Consider the following 18,556-nt stretch of genomic DNA (forward strand, 5'->3'; position numbering starts at 1 on the left):
CTACAGTATAATTAATATGAACTCACAGCTGAAGAAATCAATTCAGGAAAGTCTATACTATCACAACGCTTCATGAAACACACAGGGCATTGGAGGCCAGAAGGCTAGACATTTCCAATGCTGTAACAAGCAGGAATTGAATTAGAAGAAGAAAAATGGTTCAGCACTGCTACCAAACCAGAACATCAAAGCCTCTATACCAATGGTTCTTAAACTGTGGGTAATTGGGCCTATCTTGGGGGTAATGAAGCAATTTGTAATTGCTTGTTTGTGAGATTAAGCTCCAGGTTGGGGCAGCCGCTGCCAAGATGCTTGTGTAAAACAATAGAGACTGGGTTTTTTGGGTGGTGGTGGTGGTAATAACACTGAGACTGGGAAAAGGGGTAACTGGGTCAAACAGTATAAGAACCACTATTCTACACAATCTTGAAATTAATGGGTTTTTCCTTCTTTTATAACAGAATTGTCAGATGTCAGAAGGGACATGAGAAGAGTTTAAAACAACTCCTTCTCCCTTTTCAGCTGGCTAAGTGGATGGTGTCAAGAGCTTCAGGAAACAAAAGATTTTAGGGTGCTCTTGAAAGACTATTCTCCTAGCCTTTATCTGTACCCATCAACTCAACTCTATACCTCTTGTATTTTTATCAGCCGCATCCAGCAGAAACAAGTGAAAGCTGCAAGAACTCCTGGGCCTGCCACTGCTGAATACCACTGGATGCTGAACTATAAGGGATACACCACAGATACAGTTTAACCAAGTGAGGAAAATGATAAATGCTATATGAAATCCTTTTGTAAGAGATCTTTTTAAAACATATTAAGTATACTTTTTAAATCTGATACACAGCAATTTAAAATAAAATACAAAGGATTGTGCAAAGCAACAAAAGCAAAACTAGAACTATTAAAAGCATATAAAAAGAAAACAAATGATAATATTCAAACTGGGATAGGGAAAATGTTTACCACAGAACATATACACTTAATAAGTTAGCAAAAAAAGACTTTATAACTAATTTTCAACATCAGCACGATATTAAAATGCCTCCAAAAAGAATAACAACATAACACTGACCTGTAACATGCATCTGGACACAACAACTTCAGGTACCTCAGGAAATTTTTGGCGCAGGTCATTTAAAACCTGAAAATCAATTTGCTGGCTTCCTTGGGCCATTCGTATGTTGCCTGATCAGGACGTTTGTTCAATAGGCAGTTCCAGGCCTTAGTGTGAAACAAAAATCATCTCTTTTGTCTTAGCATCTTCTGTAAGCAAAACAAAAAATGAAAGTAAATCATCACCTATATTTGCATATGGCATTCTCAATGGATACTTTATGTTCTATGAAGAACAAAGCAAGTTGCTCTCTTAGTCATAACCTAATTTAGTAACTGCCTCAAATAGAGACTGTTCGCAATTACCACTGTTATGAAAAAGTAACCTTGTGACCAATGCCTGCATTTAGGACAACAAAAGCCTTCAGTGTGAAACTGATTAAGTCTGGTCAGTTTCAAGTTGCAGCTGGTAAGAGGGTCCTAATTAACTAATTAAGGTCACAGAGTTGAGCTTGTTAACTTGGGGTTAGCATTTTTAGAGAAGCAGCTCAAGGAGATATAGCTTGTTTAAACAATCCCTCTGCCCTGTGAGGGAGCAAAAAAAGGAAAACAAATGGGTCAGGCACAGGACACTGTACAAGAGAACTTCATCTGAATGAGATGGCAGCAAGGGCAATCTTCACAGCATCGCTTTCAGTCATGTGGTTTGCTTAGTGACCATGTCACTTAGTGACCATTTCACTGGAACTAACTGCAGTCACTAAAACAAAGACTACCTGTAATGTCCTAATTCATCCTGTTGGAAGAAAATCAGCCCTTTTCAAGAGTATGTTTAACTATTGATCAGTAGCTGGAAAAACGTTCTGGCTATGTCTATATTATACTTAAGTATGACACAAAGAAAAAGTCACAAAAGCGGCGTCCCTCCAAAGGGTCAGACATGACTCAGTGCTTGCACAGGGGACCTTTCACCTCTTTTCATGACATAAATTAAATAAGTTATGTGAGGGGTTTACTAATAGGTTAACCAGCTTAGTTCTTACTGAAGCTAAACAGATAATTATGATAACATTAATATAGGTAGTCTGCACTTAACAACCATTCATTTATCAATGGTTCAGCGTTACGATGGCTCTTAAAAACCTGACTTGCAACTGGTCCTCACACTTCTGACTGTTGCAGCATCCTCATGGTCACATGATTGCAATTTGGGTACTTGGGAACCGGTTCTCATTTATGACTATTGCAGCATCCCGCAGTCACATGATTGCCATTTTCCACCTGCCCAGCCAGCTTCCAGCAAGCAAAATCAATGGGGAACCATGTGATTTGTTTAACAACCACATGGTTCACTTAACGTCCACATTTAACAACTGCAGTGATTCGCTTAACGCCCACTACAAAATGGTCATAAAATCTGGTCAGATTCACTTAATGACTGCACAGCTTAGCGACCAAAATTCTGGTCCCAATTGTGGTTGTTAAGCAAGGATTACCTGTAAATAGTAAATTTTCCATTTAACAACCTCCTGAGGAGAAAGACTACCTGCTAAATTCAAACGTCCATTAAATCTGAATTGATTGTATTTGTGTTATTTGCATCTTACCATGGCTTTTTTAATGTTTTCACATTTTGTAAGCCTTTGAGAGTTGTTAGATTATGGTAGGATAGAAATGTAATGAACAAATAAAAACACATATACTGTCCTTTATGCAAAGGATATAAACTGATGCAAGCAATTTAAATAATGTCAATTATATGGATCTATATATTATATGTAAGTGATATGTTTAGGTGTTTTTTTAATCCTTTGTTCTGTTCAGGATTCTTTGTAGTTCATTGGTTATTTTTTTATTAATTTGTATTTCACTGTTGGTCTACCTTTTGTATTTTTATTTTTTGAAATATTGTCAAATATTATAAAATGGAAAAAAAAAGCAACCATCTAGAAGTGCTTTGGAGATGAAATAAAATTTTGTCTGTTGCATCCAAACTTCACTGAATGGAGGACTAGAGAATCAAGGGCTTACTGTGGTTGCAAATTTGCAATTCTTTAAGCAAACCTGCAGGTTTTTAAACGTTTACTATCTGAATCGTTACTCAGTGGGAAAATACCAATTTTCCCACTATGTTTAATTTAATATATTTAATTTAATTATATTTTATTATTTATTAACAAGTTTTACTATGTCTCTGATTAGCAAGCTTTCTATGGCTGAAAAGTAAGATAATCCATGTTTCTCTCTCTTACCACAGAAATAATTAAACACATTTCTGAACAACAGATTAAGAGAGTAAACATTTGTGCATTAATAAGTTTTACACATATATTTGTAACATGAATGTACAGTCCAAAGCTGCACAATAAATGGATATAATTATGTGATCATGGCCAAGATCTATCCAACCACTTCGGCCAGGATCTATGCAACCACATTTTCTACTTTGACAATAGGACTGTGCCTCCCTGCTCGAGTCAGTTCAACCACACCACTATTGGGTGGGAAAAGCAGCTGATTGTCTCCCCCCACCCCCCACCCTGCATTTTCTGGAGGTTAGGGGAAGCCAAAGCCTGGAAGCTGGAGCTTTTCTGGAGGGTTTGGGGCCTGATATTACATATTTTGTTTGGGTTTTATTTGCCTCACTTTTTATATTTATTGCATTTTTATACCTTGTTAGCCAAGAGTCTTGTGATTGTGTCAGCATACAAATTTGATCAATAAATAGCAATGTTTGCTGACACAGTATTGTGGACCTTTTTTGTTCTAACGATCTTTGTGATTTGATAGTATTTATTAAAAGCTACTATGAGGATCCTATTGAAATGGAAGATGTAGCTGCAAAATATTTTAATATAATAAAATTATTCTATACTATAGTAAGAATACTATTCTTTTGTCACAGTGCTAACCTTTGTCAAAGATACAGTCTGCTGATCAAGCGAACAAGCTATTTCTACCCAGTATAGGCTGGGTAGTGATATAAGAAAAATTGTAATCGTTTTACATGTTATTTAAAAAGAGAATATTTGGAAATGTTTCATAATTCTTATTTCAATATTTGGAGAAAACAAAAAAGTTGTCAGGAAAAAATTAGTAATATTTTAAAAAATTAATCTAGTTTTCCCTCCATACTTTCATAACTTTGTACTGGTCTTGATATAAATTAATATAAATAAGTAGCTACCAATTATTATGACAAACTGCTGTTCAGATCTTTAAAACACATAATTTTCTACAATTTCAAAGGACAGAATTTTTTCCACTGACCATATATAATAAATACCATGTTTAAGAAACCTTGTTCTAATGACAACTGCTAAAGTCACCAAATTCAAGAATTCCAACATACCAATATTATATAGTATAAACAGATCTTCAGTTGAACCATTCCGTGAAAATCAGCAAGAAACAAAATGTCGTTATATAAGCTAAACTTTAAAAAATCAGTAATTACAGGTCAAGAATATGCTATTTTATTCCAGCTACTAAAATGCCTATACTGACAATACCTAATCCACGCTTCTCCTGTCCTGCCATGCTCACCTCTGCTTCAACTCTCCCTCCTACCTATTCCCCCCGTCCATTCCAAAGTGCTGAAGCCTGCAGACCAGCTCTCTGGGGATGCTTCTGGCACGCACTCTGCAGCTCACGTTAGAAGCTGCTGGTCCTTCGCAAGGCTTTGCAGGAGGAAGGCTGGGCTGAGAGCGAGCAGAGGGCCTGCAGGTAGGCTCTGCCAGTGCCAGGCTCTCTTCTACCCCTCACTGAAGCATGCAGACCAGGTCTCCAGGAGCGCTTCCAACAAGAGCTGCCTCTGGAAAGCCTTTGTCCCTCCACTTCCTCTAGTTCTGCCGCCATTTGAATAGTGCCTACCACCCAACCTCCCCCTTCACCCAGAGAGCTACCGCTCCCTCTCCTGCCTTGCCCTGCAGCAAAGAGCACTGTGCCTTGCCGTCCCATCCTGCTGCCCCCTCCTCAGATGGCCTTGGCAAGCTCCCTTGGCAGACAAGGCTCTGCCACCCTGCTTCACTTGCCACACATGTCCCAGGACTGCCTCCTTGCCCAGCGTCTGGATCCCAGGCAGCAGCAGGAAGAAGACAGTGAAGGTCAGCTGGGGGGGGGGGTGGCGGCAGGGGGCAGCAGGGTTGAACCCCCTCCATCCAAGTCCCACCACAGACCATCCATGAGAGCAACCAGTGCAGTTTCTGTCCCATGCCCAAATTTGAATCCAGATTGCCAAGGGTATAAATAATCCATATCTTCCAGGGCCCTCTGCAACTGAAGTCCTACCACTGTACTCAGTCACATTCCCCAGAAAAGGAAGATTACAAATAAATCAATAGTTGACTAATTTTGTTGGATCTGGGCCTGGCTTCCTGAGAAGTGTGCAAACCAGTGCCTCTTTAACGACCCCACCCCCTACCCCCCACCCCCGCTCAAGAAAGCGTTGACTACAACCTGGATCCAGTTTACAGTACTTGTTGGCTGCTTTTATTACCCAGGTGGGGTAAGAATCCAGTCTGAAAGCAGCAGAGCTAAGATTGCAGAGCACTCTGTCCAATTCTTCAGGATATACATGCTTAGAAATCTCTCAAGTAACATCACAAGACATTGCTTCTCTCACCTCAGAATATTTTGTCCATTTGGCTTCTAATTTGGAGTGGTTGTGATTTTATCCATGAAATCCCTAGCCAATCAAAACTTACACCAACTGGATCTTCCAGCCTGTCTTTCCCCAAAGTATCTGAAACACTTTAACCTGTGCATTTGGCTGACGTTATCCGGATACAATACGGGTGGAGAAGTAATTGCTCTTTACCACTTTTATCATCACAGAATAGGCTGAAATCTGGTCTCTTACTTGCATCTAGTCACATTAGCTTGTTTTCCATCAGTGATGCTCTAGGAATCTCCTCTGTACTTCATTTAGCTTGGTTCACTTGGTTTAGTGGATCTCCTCAGGAAACCAAGGTACTGCACAGGATCAGTGCAAAGATGCTGCTCGGGGGTATCCCTCCAAAGGTATCTTGTTAAGCACCTTATCTGTTTCTGTATTCCACAGGTCAATAGGATGTCTATGAGAGGTGCCCTCCAGATCACTGGGAAACTTCCTGAGTACTGACAAGAAATCTGCTGGATCCACCAAACATCTAGGATGGGCTCCTCCTCACTGAGCAGAGGTAGGTAAATCAAGTTAATCCCACTGTCACAAGGAAGTGATTTTTCCATGACAATGGACTAACGGAAAAGGATCAGATCATGACACATCTGCTCTGAGGTAAATGCTAGATCTAGAGTGTAACAAAGCATGTGGGTCAGGCTAAGGATAAGCTGAAATGAGCTCATGGTTGTCATGGTGGCCATCAACTCCCAAGCTGCCTCAAATCCCCGAAAGAGGAAGCTGAAATCACATAGTACTAACAGGATGGGTGAATGCATAACCACCTCTATAAAGCAGCTTGGTGAGGGATGCTGTTGTGCAGCTGGGAGAAGATACAATAGTAGCCAATGTTGCCGCTACTTTCTGACAAGCTGGGTGCGGAATAAATTGTTTTGTGCAGCTTTTCCCAATCCAAGTACAGATTTATGCACCATAAGAGTATACGAGTAAATTGCAAATGCATGTAATAGCAACATGTTAAAATGTTTACATCTTTCTTAAAGTATAGAAACTAGACACTTACACACTTAAAAGTTACGTCTTCAAGTCATTTTTGGTTCCTATCAACTGTCCCCTGCAGTTTTCTTGGAAGCATTTTTCAGAAGTGGCTCTTAAGACATTTTACTATATTAGTCTCTTAAAGTCCCTAACACTTTAAGAAAAGTCACAAAAAAGAGGTTTAACTTCTAATAATACTTTTGAATTTTAAAAAATAGTAAGAATATTAGTTGTTTTATTACATAATTTTCCTGAGAATCTATGTATTAAATGAAATGTTCATTTTTATGACAAGTTATGTCCTAACAATCAGAAATCACACTGAGACGAGGAGTAGGTCTCTAGTGTTTATTACTGCTACATTAAACAGAATCCTAACAAACTGAAGAAGCGTGGGAAAAACCCAGACAGATAAACCCCAAAAGTTATGGCGGGTCTGATCTGTGTCTCTTTGAATGGCTGCTTAACTCCTCAGTACTACGCATGCGTTTTCCCCCCTGGATAGGGGCCCCCTCCTGCTCGCCATCAGTACTCATGACAAGTTATGACATATCCATATCATATGCATGTATTCATATCCTGCAACATAGCAGAAAACAACCAGCTTTATTTTAGTGTATCTGAAGACCAACATTCTACAGAAGATTCTATAATGAATCAACAATTTCACATATCAATTAAAACATATTTATTCAATGGGAATTTATTTAAGCTAACAATTTGAAATGAAGAGGAAAAAATTTGTGGATTAACCCCCCCCTCGCATATATTACTTTTTCTTTTAGCAGCAGAACATAATGTACCCACAAAATGATAGTATTTACCACATGGCTGAAAGATCAAATTACACCTTTGTAATTTGGCTTCCAAACAAGCAGTGAATACAAAATGCAGATGGCCCAGTACAAGAAGCCACAAGACTTTAGATACTTTTGAATTAAAAACTCATAACCTCTCTTTATTCACAAGTTAAAGAAATAATCTTAAAGATGGCTAGAATTTTTCCTCTTTTTTCCTTTTTAAATTAATTACTTTCGAAGGGTATTTGGGCTTGGGTTTCTACTGGGAAAGACTCTCACAGATTGGGGCATCACTAAGAATGCTTTTCCACTGTTCTATCACATAACTATGGCACAGAGTTTGTACAGTATTCTTTGACAGTGGAGACTGAGGTGAAAAACTGAGAATGGGGATGGTGCCAAGCTCAGAGAGTCAAAGCTACTTGTTTCTTCAAAAAAAAACAGCACCGTACATTTTGTCCTAAAGTCTGCCAAACCAATGCAGTCTAGAGAACTTTTGCCAATATAATTCATTTCCAACACACAACTTTGATAGCAGCAAACAGCATATAAAATTAGTTCAGCTTCCAAAGTGAAATCATGAGTTAGATGCCATTAAGTAGAGTTTAATACTTAGTGACTGCATGGGGAACTGCTTGTCGAATTATGAATTTTTAGCAAGCACTTTCACCCCAAAAATTTCAAATGAAATTAATTATTCCACTGCACAAGACATTTCAAAGCTGCCATCTTATCACAAACCAGTGCCAGCAAAATTCTAGTTACTATTACATTTCTATATCCATGAAACAGACAGACCTTGATGGAAAAGGATGCCTGAAAACAATATACACTTGACAAATTGTACCATAGAGGTTGTGCAGAAGTTTATTTGGCATGGAAACTTTAGAATGATTTAAAATGGAAAAAAGTCATTCTAGTTCTTAAATCATAAAAAAGACACAATTAGTTCTTAAGAGAACAGTAATTTTGTGCTAAAGGTTTTAAAAGTTACAGTATTGAAATGAACACACATATATTAAGTTGGCCAATAGATTCACATTCAGTATTATGTAAACTTGTTTTGTAGAAAATCTAATTTAAAAATAAAATGTTTAGAAACCTTATGGTAAACTAACAAAAGATCAGGTTGGAAGAGCTATCCACAATGTATTTAGTCAGGAATGCACAATGTTCTATGACATAGTCGCACTGCTTCTCTGTGGCAGACCCCCCTCTACGGAAGTCTCTCCCTCCAGAGGTATGTGCAGCTCCTACCTTGTTATTATTCCATTAGCAAATCAAGGCTGTATTGTTTCAGTGAGCCTTTGGTCCCTAGTGATCATGAATAAGGGCATTCATCTTCTATGTTTAATGCTAGGCTTTTATTAATGGATTATGTAAATTTATATGGTCACTCATCTTAATCAAATAAATCTGGAAAGCTAATAAAAACAGAAGCATACATATGAAAACAGTAGAAAAAACAATAAAAGATGCCAGGTAAAAACAATCAATTCTTAAATCAGTACAGGGCAAAAACATAAACCAGACTTTACCAACTTCCTAGCCCTAAAACCTGAGGGAAAAGCCAGGTTTTAAAGACTTCTGAAAGTCCTTGATGATTATATATTCTGTATTGTTATATGCTACCTAGAACCCCAATCCTGTGGGAGTGGGGTGTATTATAAGCCTTGTAAATAAATTTTAAAAAAACTGAGTAATTTCACACAAACAAAATTCATAGTTTGAACAATTTTGGGACCTATACAATTGAGAAACAGTAGTTTTTCATAAATAAGCAGGACACGAACTTATAAGTGTCAAAGAATTATTCAGCCAGAAAGGAGATGGGACTTTTTTTCCTGAATAGTCATAAACATAATCTTCAGTGGGCAAATAATCTGTGTGGTTATATTCCAAAATGTTCTAAATTGTAGCATGTGAAGGAAGACTTGAAAGTTTTACTTCCTATTCCCATTTGCTTTTTTTTCCAAATAAAGAATGAAAATAGCTATTCTTTCCACAAAATAAGTGCATATTACATTAAAAATGAAAAATTGGTTACATTAAATGAGGTGGTATAGTTAATTTTTTCTTTGGAAAGAAATAAATTTCGACCAATTTATAAAATGTGGTTTTCTTTTTCCAACGAAGCTTTGAGTCTCTAATGACTCATTTTTAAAACAACAACAATGAGCAAACGAATAAATTTAAAGGTCTGTACACAAGCACCTCTAACTTTAAAATGAGAGGATCTGAAAAAGATTCCATGCAGGAAATTACTTTCATGTAAGTTAAGCTTACTTTTCACTGGACTGACTTGCTTCACTTATTCCTTCTATATAAACATAACTATTTTATGCTACAGGCGAAGTTACTGAGAACCTTTATCTGATTTATGAGACTGAAAATTCACTGACCCAAAAAACAGAAAAATCTTAGGATCATTCAGGATTCTTTCTAAAACAGCACCATACTAAACGTATGAGTATAATTTCAAGTTGTGTATTTTATCACAGCCAGGGTTCCTCAATCCTGCTGTTGCTTATAATAATAATTTTTTAAAAAAGGGTGAAAACATCCCAAGAAACTAGGGCACTGCCCCCTGCCTTATATGCATCAGTTTTATTCCCCACTGGTGTTATGCAGCAAGATTTTCAAATAACCACCTAGAACAGAATATAGCCAAGAATACAGGCTTCAGATACACACTGAAAGTCACATAATATGAATATTCAATATTCACAAATGGATTAATATCCCAATGAAGTTCATCCTTTGATACATTACTAACAAATGCATATATCCATATTATTCCACACTAGTCAACTAAGTACAACTTCTTTAGAGCAAGGCAATGATAATTAAATCAATTGTTTGGGGGATTCCTCCCCCCTCCCAACACTGGATACTTTAATAAAGCAAACCTTTTGTGAATACAGACCTGTTCTGAATTCAGTCTAATGGAGAGGTTGAACAAAAACTTCCTATCAAGGATACAGGTTTAGGGTTACTTCCCTAGATAATACCAGGTGTCTGAAACAGGGCTGGCTCCATTTCAAACATGCACAATACTGAAATCAATTTTGCTTGCCAGCCAGAATTTAAAGCCATGCAATACGTTCTGTTTCCAAATGATGCTCTGCTGTGACAAAATGATGAAGGACAGTTCTATTTTTATGTCTTCCATAAACTATGCACCTATATATACATCAAAAGTCAGTTCCCAATATTCTATCACCCACATCCAGGGCATCTATATATAAATTGAATTCTAACATCGAATTCATTTAAAACATACATGTTTATTTCAAACTGTCTGCAAGATCTATCAGCTTTAAATATCTATTTACATGTGGGCTTTTTTTAAATTTTCCTTGTACTATCTGATAAATATTTCTGGTAACAGAATACATTGCATTTAGAGAAACATCCAAATAGTAATTCTAAATCAAGTAGAGGTCCAAGATTTATAACTTGCACTCACCAGAAAATACATGCTACTGATCACCAGTCTACTAAACAATTTTACAAGCTATTAATGTAGCAGAAAGAATGCATTATGGATGCATATGTATACTTTTCAGTCATGATAAAAACAACTTCAATTTTGTGTTTACCATATAATATCCATGTTTATAAACTACTTATATATTTTAGATCATTTCAAATTCTCAAACAAGCATTTCTAAACTTGAGAACAGAATTCAACTCGCATGGGAATTTATTTAACCATGTTAAGAAAACATGGTACAGTAAACCTTTAACAGTTTATCACTTATGCTAAATTATAACAGTTTTCAAATTTCTTCATGTCCCTTAAAAAGAAATATCAGGATACATTCTTTGCATTATTTAGAAATAAACACATATAACCCTATTTATTTATTCGCTGGAAGAAACATTAACAATCTCAGATATGCAGATGATACCACTTTGATGGCTGAAAGCAAAGAGGAACTGAGGAGCCTTATGATGAAGGTGAAAGAAGAAAGTGCAAAAGCTGGCTTGCAGCTAAACCTCAAAAAAACCAAGATTATGGCAACCAGCTTGATTGATAACTGGCAAATAGAGGGAGAAAACGTAGAGGCAGTGAAAGACTTTGTATTTCTAGTGCGAAGATTACTGCAGATGCTGACTGCAGTCAGGAAATCAGAAGACGCTTAATCCTTGGGAGAAGAGCAATGACAAATCTCAATAAAATAGTTAAGAGCAGAGACATCACACTGACAACAAAGGTCTGCATCGTTAAAGCAATGGTGTTCCCTGGAGTAACATATGGCTGCGAAAGCTGGACCATAAGGAAGGCTGAGAGAAGGAAGATAGATGCTTTGGAACAGTGGTGTTGGAGGAAAATTCTGAGAGTGCCTCGGACTGCAAGAAGATCAAACCAGTCCATACTCCAGGAAATAAAGCCAGACTGCTCACTTGAGGGAATGATATTAAAGGCAAAACTGAAATCCTCTGGCCACATAATGAGAAGACAGGACACCCTGGAGAAGATGCTGATGCTAGGGAGAGCGGAAGGCAAAAGGAAGAGGGGCTGACCAAGGGCAAGATGGATGGGTGATATTCTAGAGGTGACGGACTCGTCCCTGGGGGAGCTGGGGGTGTTGACGACCGACAGGAAGCTCTGGCATGGGCTGGTCCATGAAGTCACGAAGAGTCGAAAGCGACTGAACGAATAAACAACAAAACCCTATTTAACTCCTATAAGACATTACAGAAATAAATTGTTAACAAGGAGGTTTCTGAGGTTGCAAACACCAACCAAACAACCTGAGTATACAGAGTGTGAATAAACACATACTGAAGATTTGCTTATACAATCTGTTTCTGAAATAGCCACCCATGAATTCACTTATGTCCAATTTATTTACACATTTATTCAAAGAAAAAGGTGAGATGAAAGTGCAAAAGGGCATCCAATTAATTCCTATTTATAAAGTTACTTAACAATAATGCAGGAAAATGTACGAACCAATGTTTGCATCAAAAGTTATATAAGACTTCTCCTGTTAACACTCCCACTCTTCCTTCTTTGCTACACCTTTTTAAAAACATACCCTAACACCACAGCCTTGTGTGGCACAGAGCGGTAGGCAGTATTGAAACTGAAAACTCTCCCCGCAACCCGAGTTCGATCCCAGCGGAAGCCAGATTCTCAGGTAGCCGGCTCAGGTCGACTCAGCCTTCCATCCTTCTGAGGTCGGTAAAATGAGCACCCTTGCTGGGGAAGGTGATGACTGGGGAAGGCAATGGCAAACCACCCTGCTATAGTCTGCCAAGAAAACGTCATGAAAGTGGCGTCCCCCCAAAGGGTCAGACGTGACTCGGTGCTTGCACAGGGGACCTTTCCCCACCCTAACACAACCAGGGAAGGGTGATGTAAGATAAGAAATATTGTAGAAAAGAAAGAAAAAGCAAGGAAAAATGGCAGAAGTAATTGCCCAGAGAGAAATGCAAACATGCAAATAAATAAATAAATAAACTACACTGGAACAAGTCCTCAAAAATTAAAATGTTAAGTATAGAAAATACTGTTATTCTCTCAAACAAAAAGTTAACATTCCAAATATTACCAATTCTAATTTTCTTAGGCTTTCCTGTGGGGGAAAACAAACACTAAATTGTGGGTTTCAATAGGCATCATATAAAAAAGCAGATGTGGGCTTCTCCACAGAAACCAGCAAAATGAAACGCTATAACTTTAAGATAAAGTTTTTAATGGTACAAATAATAGGCTAAAATAGAATTAAATATATCTTTTGGAGTAAATCAAAAAGGTTTCTGCAATTCTCTACATGCAGACTTGCATGACTGGAAGAAAGGCCCACCTTGTTCAACCAGATGGTTTCAGAAAGCTCACAAGGAAATAGAAGCAAAGCTCTCCGTAGTTCTTTATTTACCAAATAAATAAATAAATAAATTATCGGATTTTTATCACCACCCATCTTCCCCTCAAAGGAGCAACTGCTACTAAGGGATACGTTGTCTCTAATCCTGAAGGTTTTATACAGTCATTGCTACTGGTGACTTTACATATTTACCCTTTCCCTTTAAAAGTCGTCTAGGATAGAGGCTACCAACACAACTTTTGGCAGTAAATTTTATATATATACGTATTCCGTGAAGCATTTTTAAATTTCTGTTGGATGACTGATGAGTTCCAGTTTTTTGAGAGAGGGAGAAAAATAAAGAAATATATCCTTACTTCTTTGTTTCACAGTAATTATATAACCTATATTATATCCCCACTCTCTCCTTCAAAAAGAGAAAAAAGTATAAACCAGTCAAAACATTACATACCCATCAGACGTCTGTAGCAGCAAACCTGCACATTTACTAAGTAGTTTCTTTGTGATCAAGAAAAAATGCATTGAATACTAGGAAGTGTGTGAAAAGTGAAAGATCCCCTGTGCAAGCACTGAGTCATGTCTGACCCTTTGGAGGGACGCCGCTTTCACGATGTTCTCTTGGCAGGCGATAGCGGGGTGGTTTGCCATTGCCTTCCCCAGTCGTCACCTTCCCCAGCAAGCGGGGTACTCATTTTACTGACCTCGGAGGGATGGAAGGCTGAGTCAACCTGAGCCGGCTACCCAAGAATCCAGCTTCCGCTGGGATTGAACTCAGGTCGTGGGGAGAGTTTTCGGTTGCAATGCTGCCGTTCTGCGACACACAAGACTCTCTACTAGGAATCAGTATGAGCTTATTGTTTATTTATTCACTGAGACTAATATGCTGCTCCAATGAAAAATCATTCTGAAAAGCTTACAATACCAGATGCAATAAAACAGGCACAAAGTGAAAATACAACACTAACAAAATATGAACTAACACAAACACAATCAGTAGCAAGCAATACATTACCTCTTCTGGATCAGATGAAAATGCAAATCATCCCTCAAAGGCCTTTGGAAGAGCCTAGTTGTGTATGTGTGATATATGTAATTATTTTTTCCCCATTCATTATTATGTATTTTAAAAGAATATAAGGAGTAAGTAACTCAAAAAATAAAACCAGGCACAGACACTAAAATACAAGTAGACAAAAAGAGCCTACAAAAGGCTCACAAAAACATAGTAGGGTATCATATTTGAGTATAATATTTATTCAAAAGGAAGGTAACCTTGAAGATTAGGCAGGAAAAAAACCTGCAACAATTGCCATATTCTCATCTTCTCTGTAGTGACACTCCCCATTTACCGATAAATAAAGATATTTATTAAAGATAAATAATTATGGAAGAAACTAATCTTTTTTCAGGTAAATACAGCAAGTTTTGCCATACTAAGTGTTCTCTCTTTTGAGAGACACTCACAAGCTAAATAAATTTCACGATAATTTTGTGGCTATATTGCATCTTAATTACAATGAAATACTTGGCAAGGTTTTCCTTAATATGGATAAAAGTAGTTAAAATGTGGTTTCAGATAGAATACTATAGGTGGCCTAAGACCTATGCTGTTCAACATTTTTCTAAGCCATTGGATGAAGCCGCTGAAAATTTTCACAAATATTTGGATAACCTAAAGCTATTACTAATAGTCAACAAAATAAAGATTCAAAGGAAATTTAAAGACTGGAACAGAAATGAAATTAACAAGGTGATACTCAGCAAAGATAAAAGTCTAATACTTAGCTACATCCATCCATCAATCCAAGACCCATAAAATGAAATTAACTTGGAAGTACATCATGCAAACTAGATGTATGTGCATTATCGTATCTCTAACTGAAGGAATAATCAATGCAGTGCTTCTGTTAAAAAAATTAATGCAATCTTAAAATGCATTAACACAAGCTTACCACCTAGGTGCACAGAAGAAATATTTTATTTTGTCTTAACCAAGACAAGTTATCCTGTTTTAGCCAGCAAACATTTGGAATACTGTGTACAGTTCTGGGTATCACATTTTAAGAAAAGGAATCAGGATTGCAAGGGTTCTCAAAATTAAGTTCTGAAAGAAATCATTAAGAAGTTACTTATGTTTAGCTTGAAAAAGAGATTAAGAGGATACATGACAACGGACTTTGAGAATTTGAAAGGCTGTTAGTAAAGGTAAAGGTTTCCCTTGACATTAAGTCCAGTCGTGTCCGACTCTAGGGGGTGGTGCTCATCTCCGTTTCAAAGCCGAAGAGCCGGCGTTTGTCTGTAGACACTTCCGTGGTCATGTGGCCGGCATGACTACACAGAACGCCATTACCTGCCCGCCGAAGCGGTACCTATTAATCTACTCACATTTGCATGTTTTTGAACTAATGAATGATTTCCAGTTCATCTGCTGTCCCAATTCAAGGTCTTGGTTTGGTTTCTAAGGCTTCTCACAGCTTGGGGTCCAATGTATCTGAAGGAATTCTTCTTCCTGTATGCTCACCCTGAGATCATTTTCATAAGGTCTATCTTGGGGTATCCTTCACATGGTGAGGTGTGGTGAAGGAGCTACCTGGGAGCAGACATTTAAAGTGGCCACCTCCAATTCTAGAGTGCCGTCCCTAATAATATACACCTGGCACCATCTTTAGTATCTTTTCCATACTAGGCAAAAATATTTTTATTCTCAGGAGCTTTTAATAATAATGCTGCTGCTGTGATTTTTAACATTCTCCTGTTGCTTTTTCTTTGTCATTTATTCTTTATGTCAGACTCTCCCATCAAATGTTCCCAGAACATCTTATTGGACTCGCATCCATCTTCAAGCAACCCGGGTCAGCAGACTGCGAGTCATCAACAGGGAGGGGGAGTTTGACTGGAGTGTGAATCATTTTGTTTGGGCTAGATGCTCCTGCCCCAAGGTTAACAGCCAGCATATCGTCCAAGCCATCTGCTGGCACGGGGAGGGGCGCATATCTTTGGGGGTAGTGAAGGGGGGGATTAGAGGCTTTTGTAATTTTAAACTGCAGAACGCACAGGAAATGCCATTCGCAACTTTTACCTTGTATCGAACGCTACGCTTCATTAAACAGTTAAATGAGCAAAGGGTTATGGACTGTCATTGAGTGAATGCTTGAGCGTTCTGGTCATTACACTTTAGGTTATTTATTCTTTATGTTATTCAGTGTATTTTATATAATATGTTAATGTATGCTTTATTAATTGTTGAAAAATAGTGTTTTAATTGCTAATTTATGTTGTTAACCACTCTCAGCTTTTTAAAACAAGAGGCAATATATAAATAAAATAAATGTATAAAAATAAATAAAATAATGTTGATTTAATTTAATGGACATTATTAACATTTAAATATATTAAATATAAAAAAGAATTAATCCCTATGTAATAACACATTTCTTTTTACATCATGTTAAAAATTAAAATTCACTGATAAAATTTTGGGCTGCAGGTTACATACCCCATTTTATAACTAAGTAACCTCCTTTCTGAACTATAGACTGCTTCCACTGCTTCCAATCCAGCAAGGCTGCTGCATTTATTATTTTGTAGCCTTTCCTGTATTTTTGTCATCTCTACAATATGTTTTAAAATACAGCAGTTAAAACTGTACAGTATTCCAAGAGCAGTCATGGGCAAAAGTTGTATAATATTTTTCCCTAATAATCTGTCTTTCACTATTGCCTCTTGGTGGCTAACGGTGTATTGACTAACACACTGAACTATAATTCAAGAAGAAATTCCTTCTCAAGTTTCCTTAGGCAAGCTACTCTCTTCTTCTCTCAGCCTCAATCCACGCCTATGTTACTCTTACCAAGTTGCTGAAAACACCACACCACATGTGAAATGCTTTAAATGCCTGCGAGCCTTTTATCATAATATTTTAACAGCACTGTTAGGCATTTTCACTAAACTACCCACCGCAAACCCCAAATTCCTCTCCTGGTTAGTCACTAAGAATTCAGACAACACTAACATATTTGTAAAGCTACAATTTTTCCCCCAGCACTTTACACCTGCTTATACTGTACAGAACTCACTGATATTTTGCTGTCCATTCATGCAGTCTGCTCCTTTTTTTCCTAGCCCACTGAAAAATGTGATTTCATCAGCAAACTTGGCTATTTTACTGTTAATTCATAACATCATTTTGTTTATAAACCAATTAAAAAGTACCAGTTCTAATAAAGTTATGGAGAAATAAAGAAAAAAGGAACAAATATACAGCTGTTCACTGAAGACTATAACAGTTAAAGAAAATACAGTCATTCAACACCTATTTTGATTCAGTCCTTTTCATAAATAGTACAGCATGTCTTCAACTTGGAAATTGTAAAGAGCAGTATAAAGAGGTAGGAGTGAAACTTAAGACTAACAGAATATGGTCAGGAAATGTTTATTTACTTTTAATATTTAGATCTCAAAAGTCAGATAAACTGTATCTCAAGGGATTGAAGGAACTAGATAATACCTTTATGTACTATCTTTGAGAAATCTTAGAGGGGATTCCAATTCTTCTTGCTTACAACAGATCTCTGCACAACATGAGATCTCCCATTTGGTTCTTCTTTTGAGAGGAAGGATAAGAGCATCTTTTCTTTGCTGCTGCGCTGAACTTTGATATAGGCAAAAACACCACTTCTTGACTTACTCCAGTTTTGCTTAACGCAAATGTTAGTGTGATATGAGACAAACATGCTCCTAAATTCTCTCCCGCAGGGCAACAAACTGGGACCGAGAGGGCTATTTCATGTCATGCTGAAATGCTGAGATGGTAGAATCAAAATGATTTTGTTTGCTCCAAATCAAGGATAAGAAATACACCTATAAGCACCTGACTCAAGTTAGGAGGAACAAATGTAAACACAAATAATGGTTGAATCAACAAAAATCTTGAGGTCCAGACTGATCTGCAAGCAGAGAAACTACACTAATATTACAAGATGAAATTCCACTGTTGAAACTCACTGCCTTACTAGGAAACTGCCTGGGAATCACATGCAAACTATCAAATTATCTAAAGGAAGAATAAGGTGTAAGTGTAGTAATCATCATCACATAAGTATGTTGGTGACTCAGTGAGTATAATGAGTAAGCATAATCCAATTCTAAATTATATCAATCTTGCACTTGGTTCAAGCAAGCTTAGTTCAAGGAAGATAAGG

The 18,556-nt window shown here is 37.4% G+C and overlaps 1 protein-coding gene across 2 annotated transcripts in view; it reads right to left on the reverse strand.

Annotated features, from left to right (window-relative positions):
• TAB2 (TGF-beta activated kinase 1 (MAP3K7) binding protein 2) overlaps positions 1–18,556 on the reverse strand; it is a 58,568-nt gene that overhangs the window by 18,532 nt on the left and 21,480 nt on the right. For both annotated transcript variants that reach the window (XM_063308814.1, XM_063308823.1), the window contains exon 2: positions 1,076–1,266. In XM_063308814.1, coding sequence (XP_063164884.1) covers positions 1,076–1,177 — 102 coding nt within the window. In that variant the 5' untranslated portion in view covers positions 1,178–1,266. The remainder of the gene's footprint in view (positions 1–1,075; positions 1,267–18,556) is intronic.

The sequence above is a fragment of the Candoia aspera genome, chromosome 1 (genome assembly GCF_035149785.1).
Source record: "Candoia aspera isolate rCanAsp1 chromosome 1, rCanAsp1.hap2, whole genome shotgun sequence".
Lineage (NCBI taxonomy): Eukaryota > Metazoa > Chordata > Lepidosauria > Squamata > Boidae > Candoia > Candoia aspera.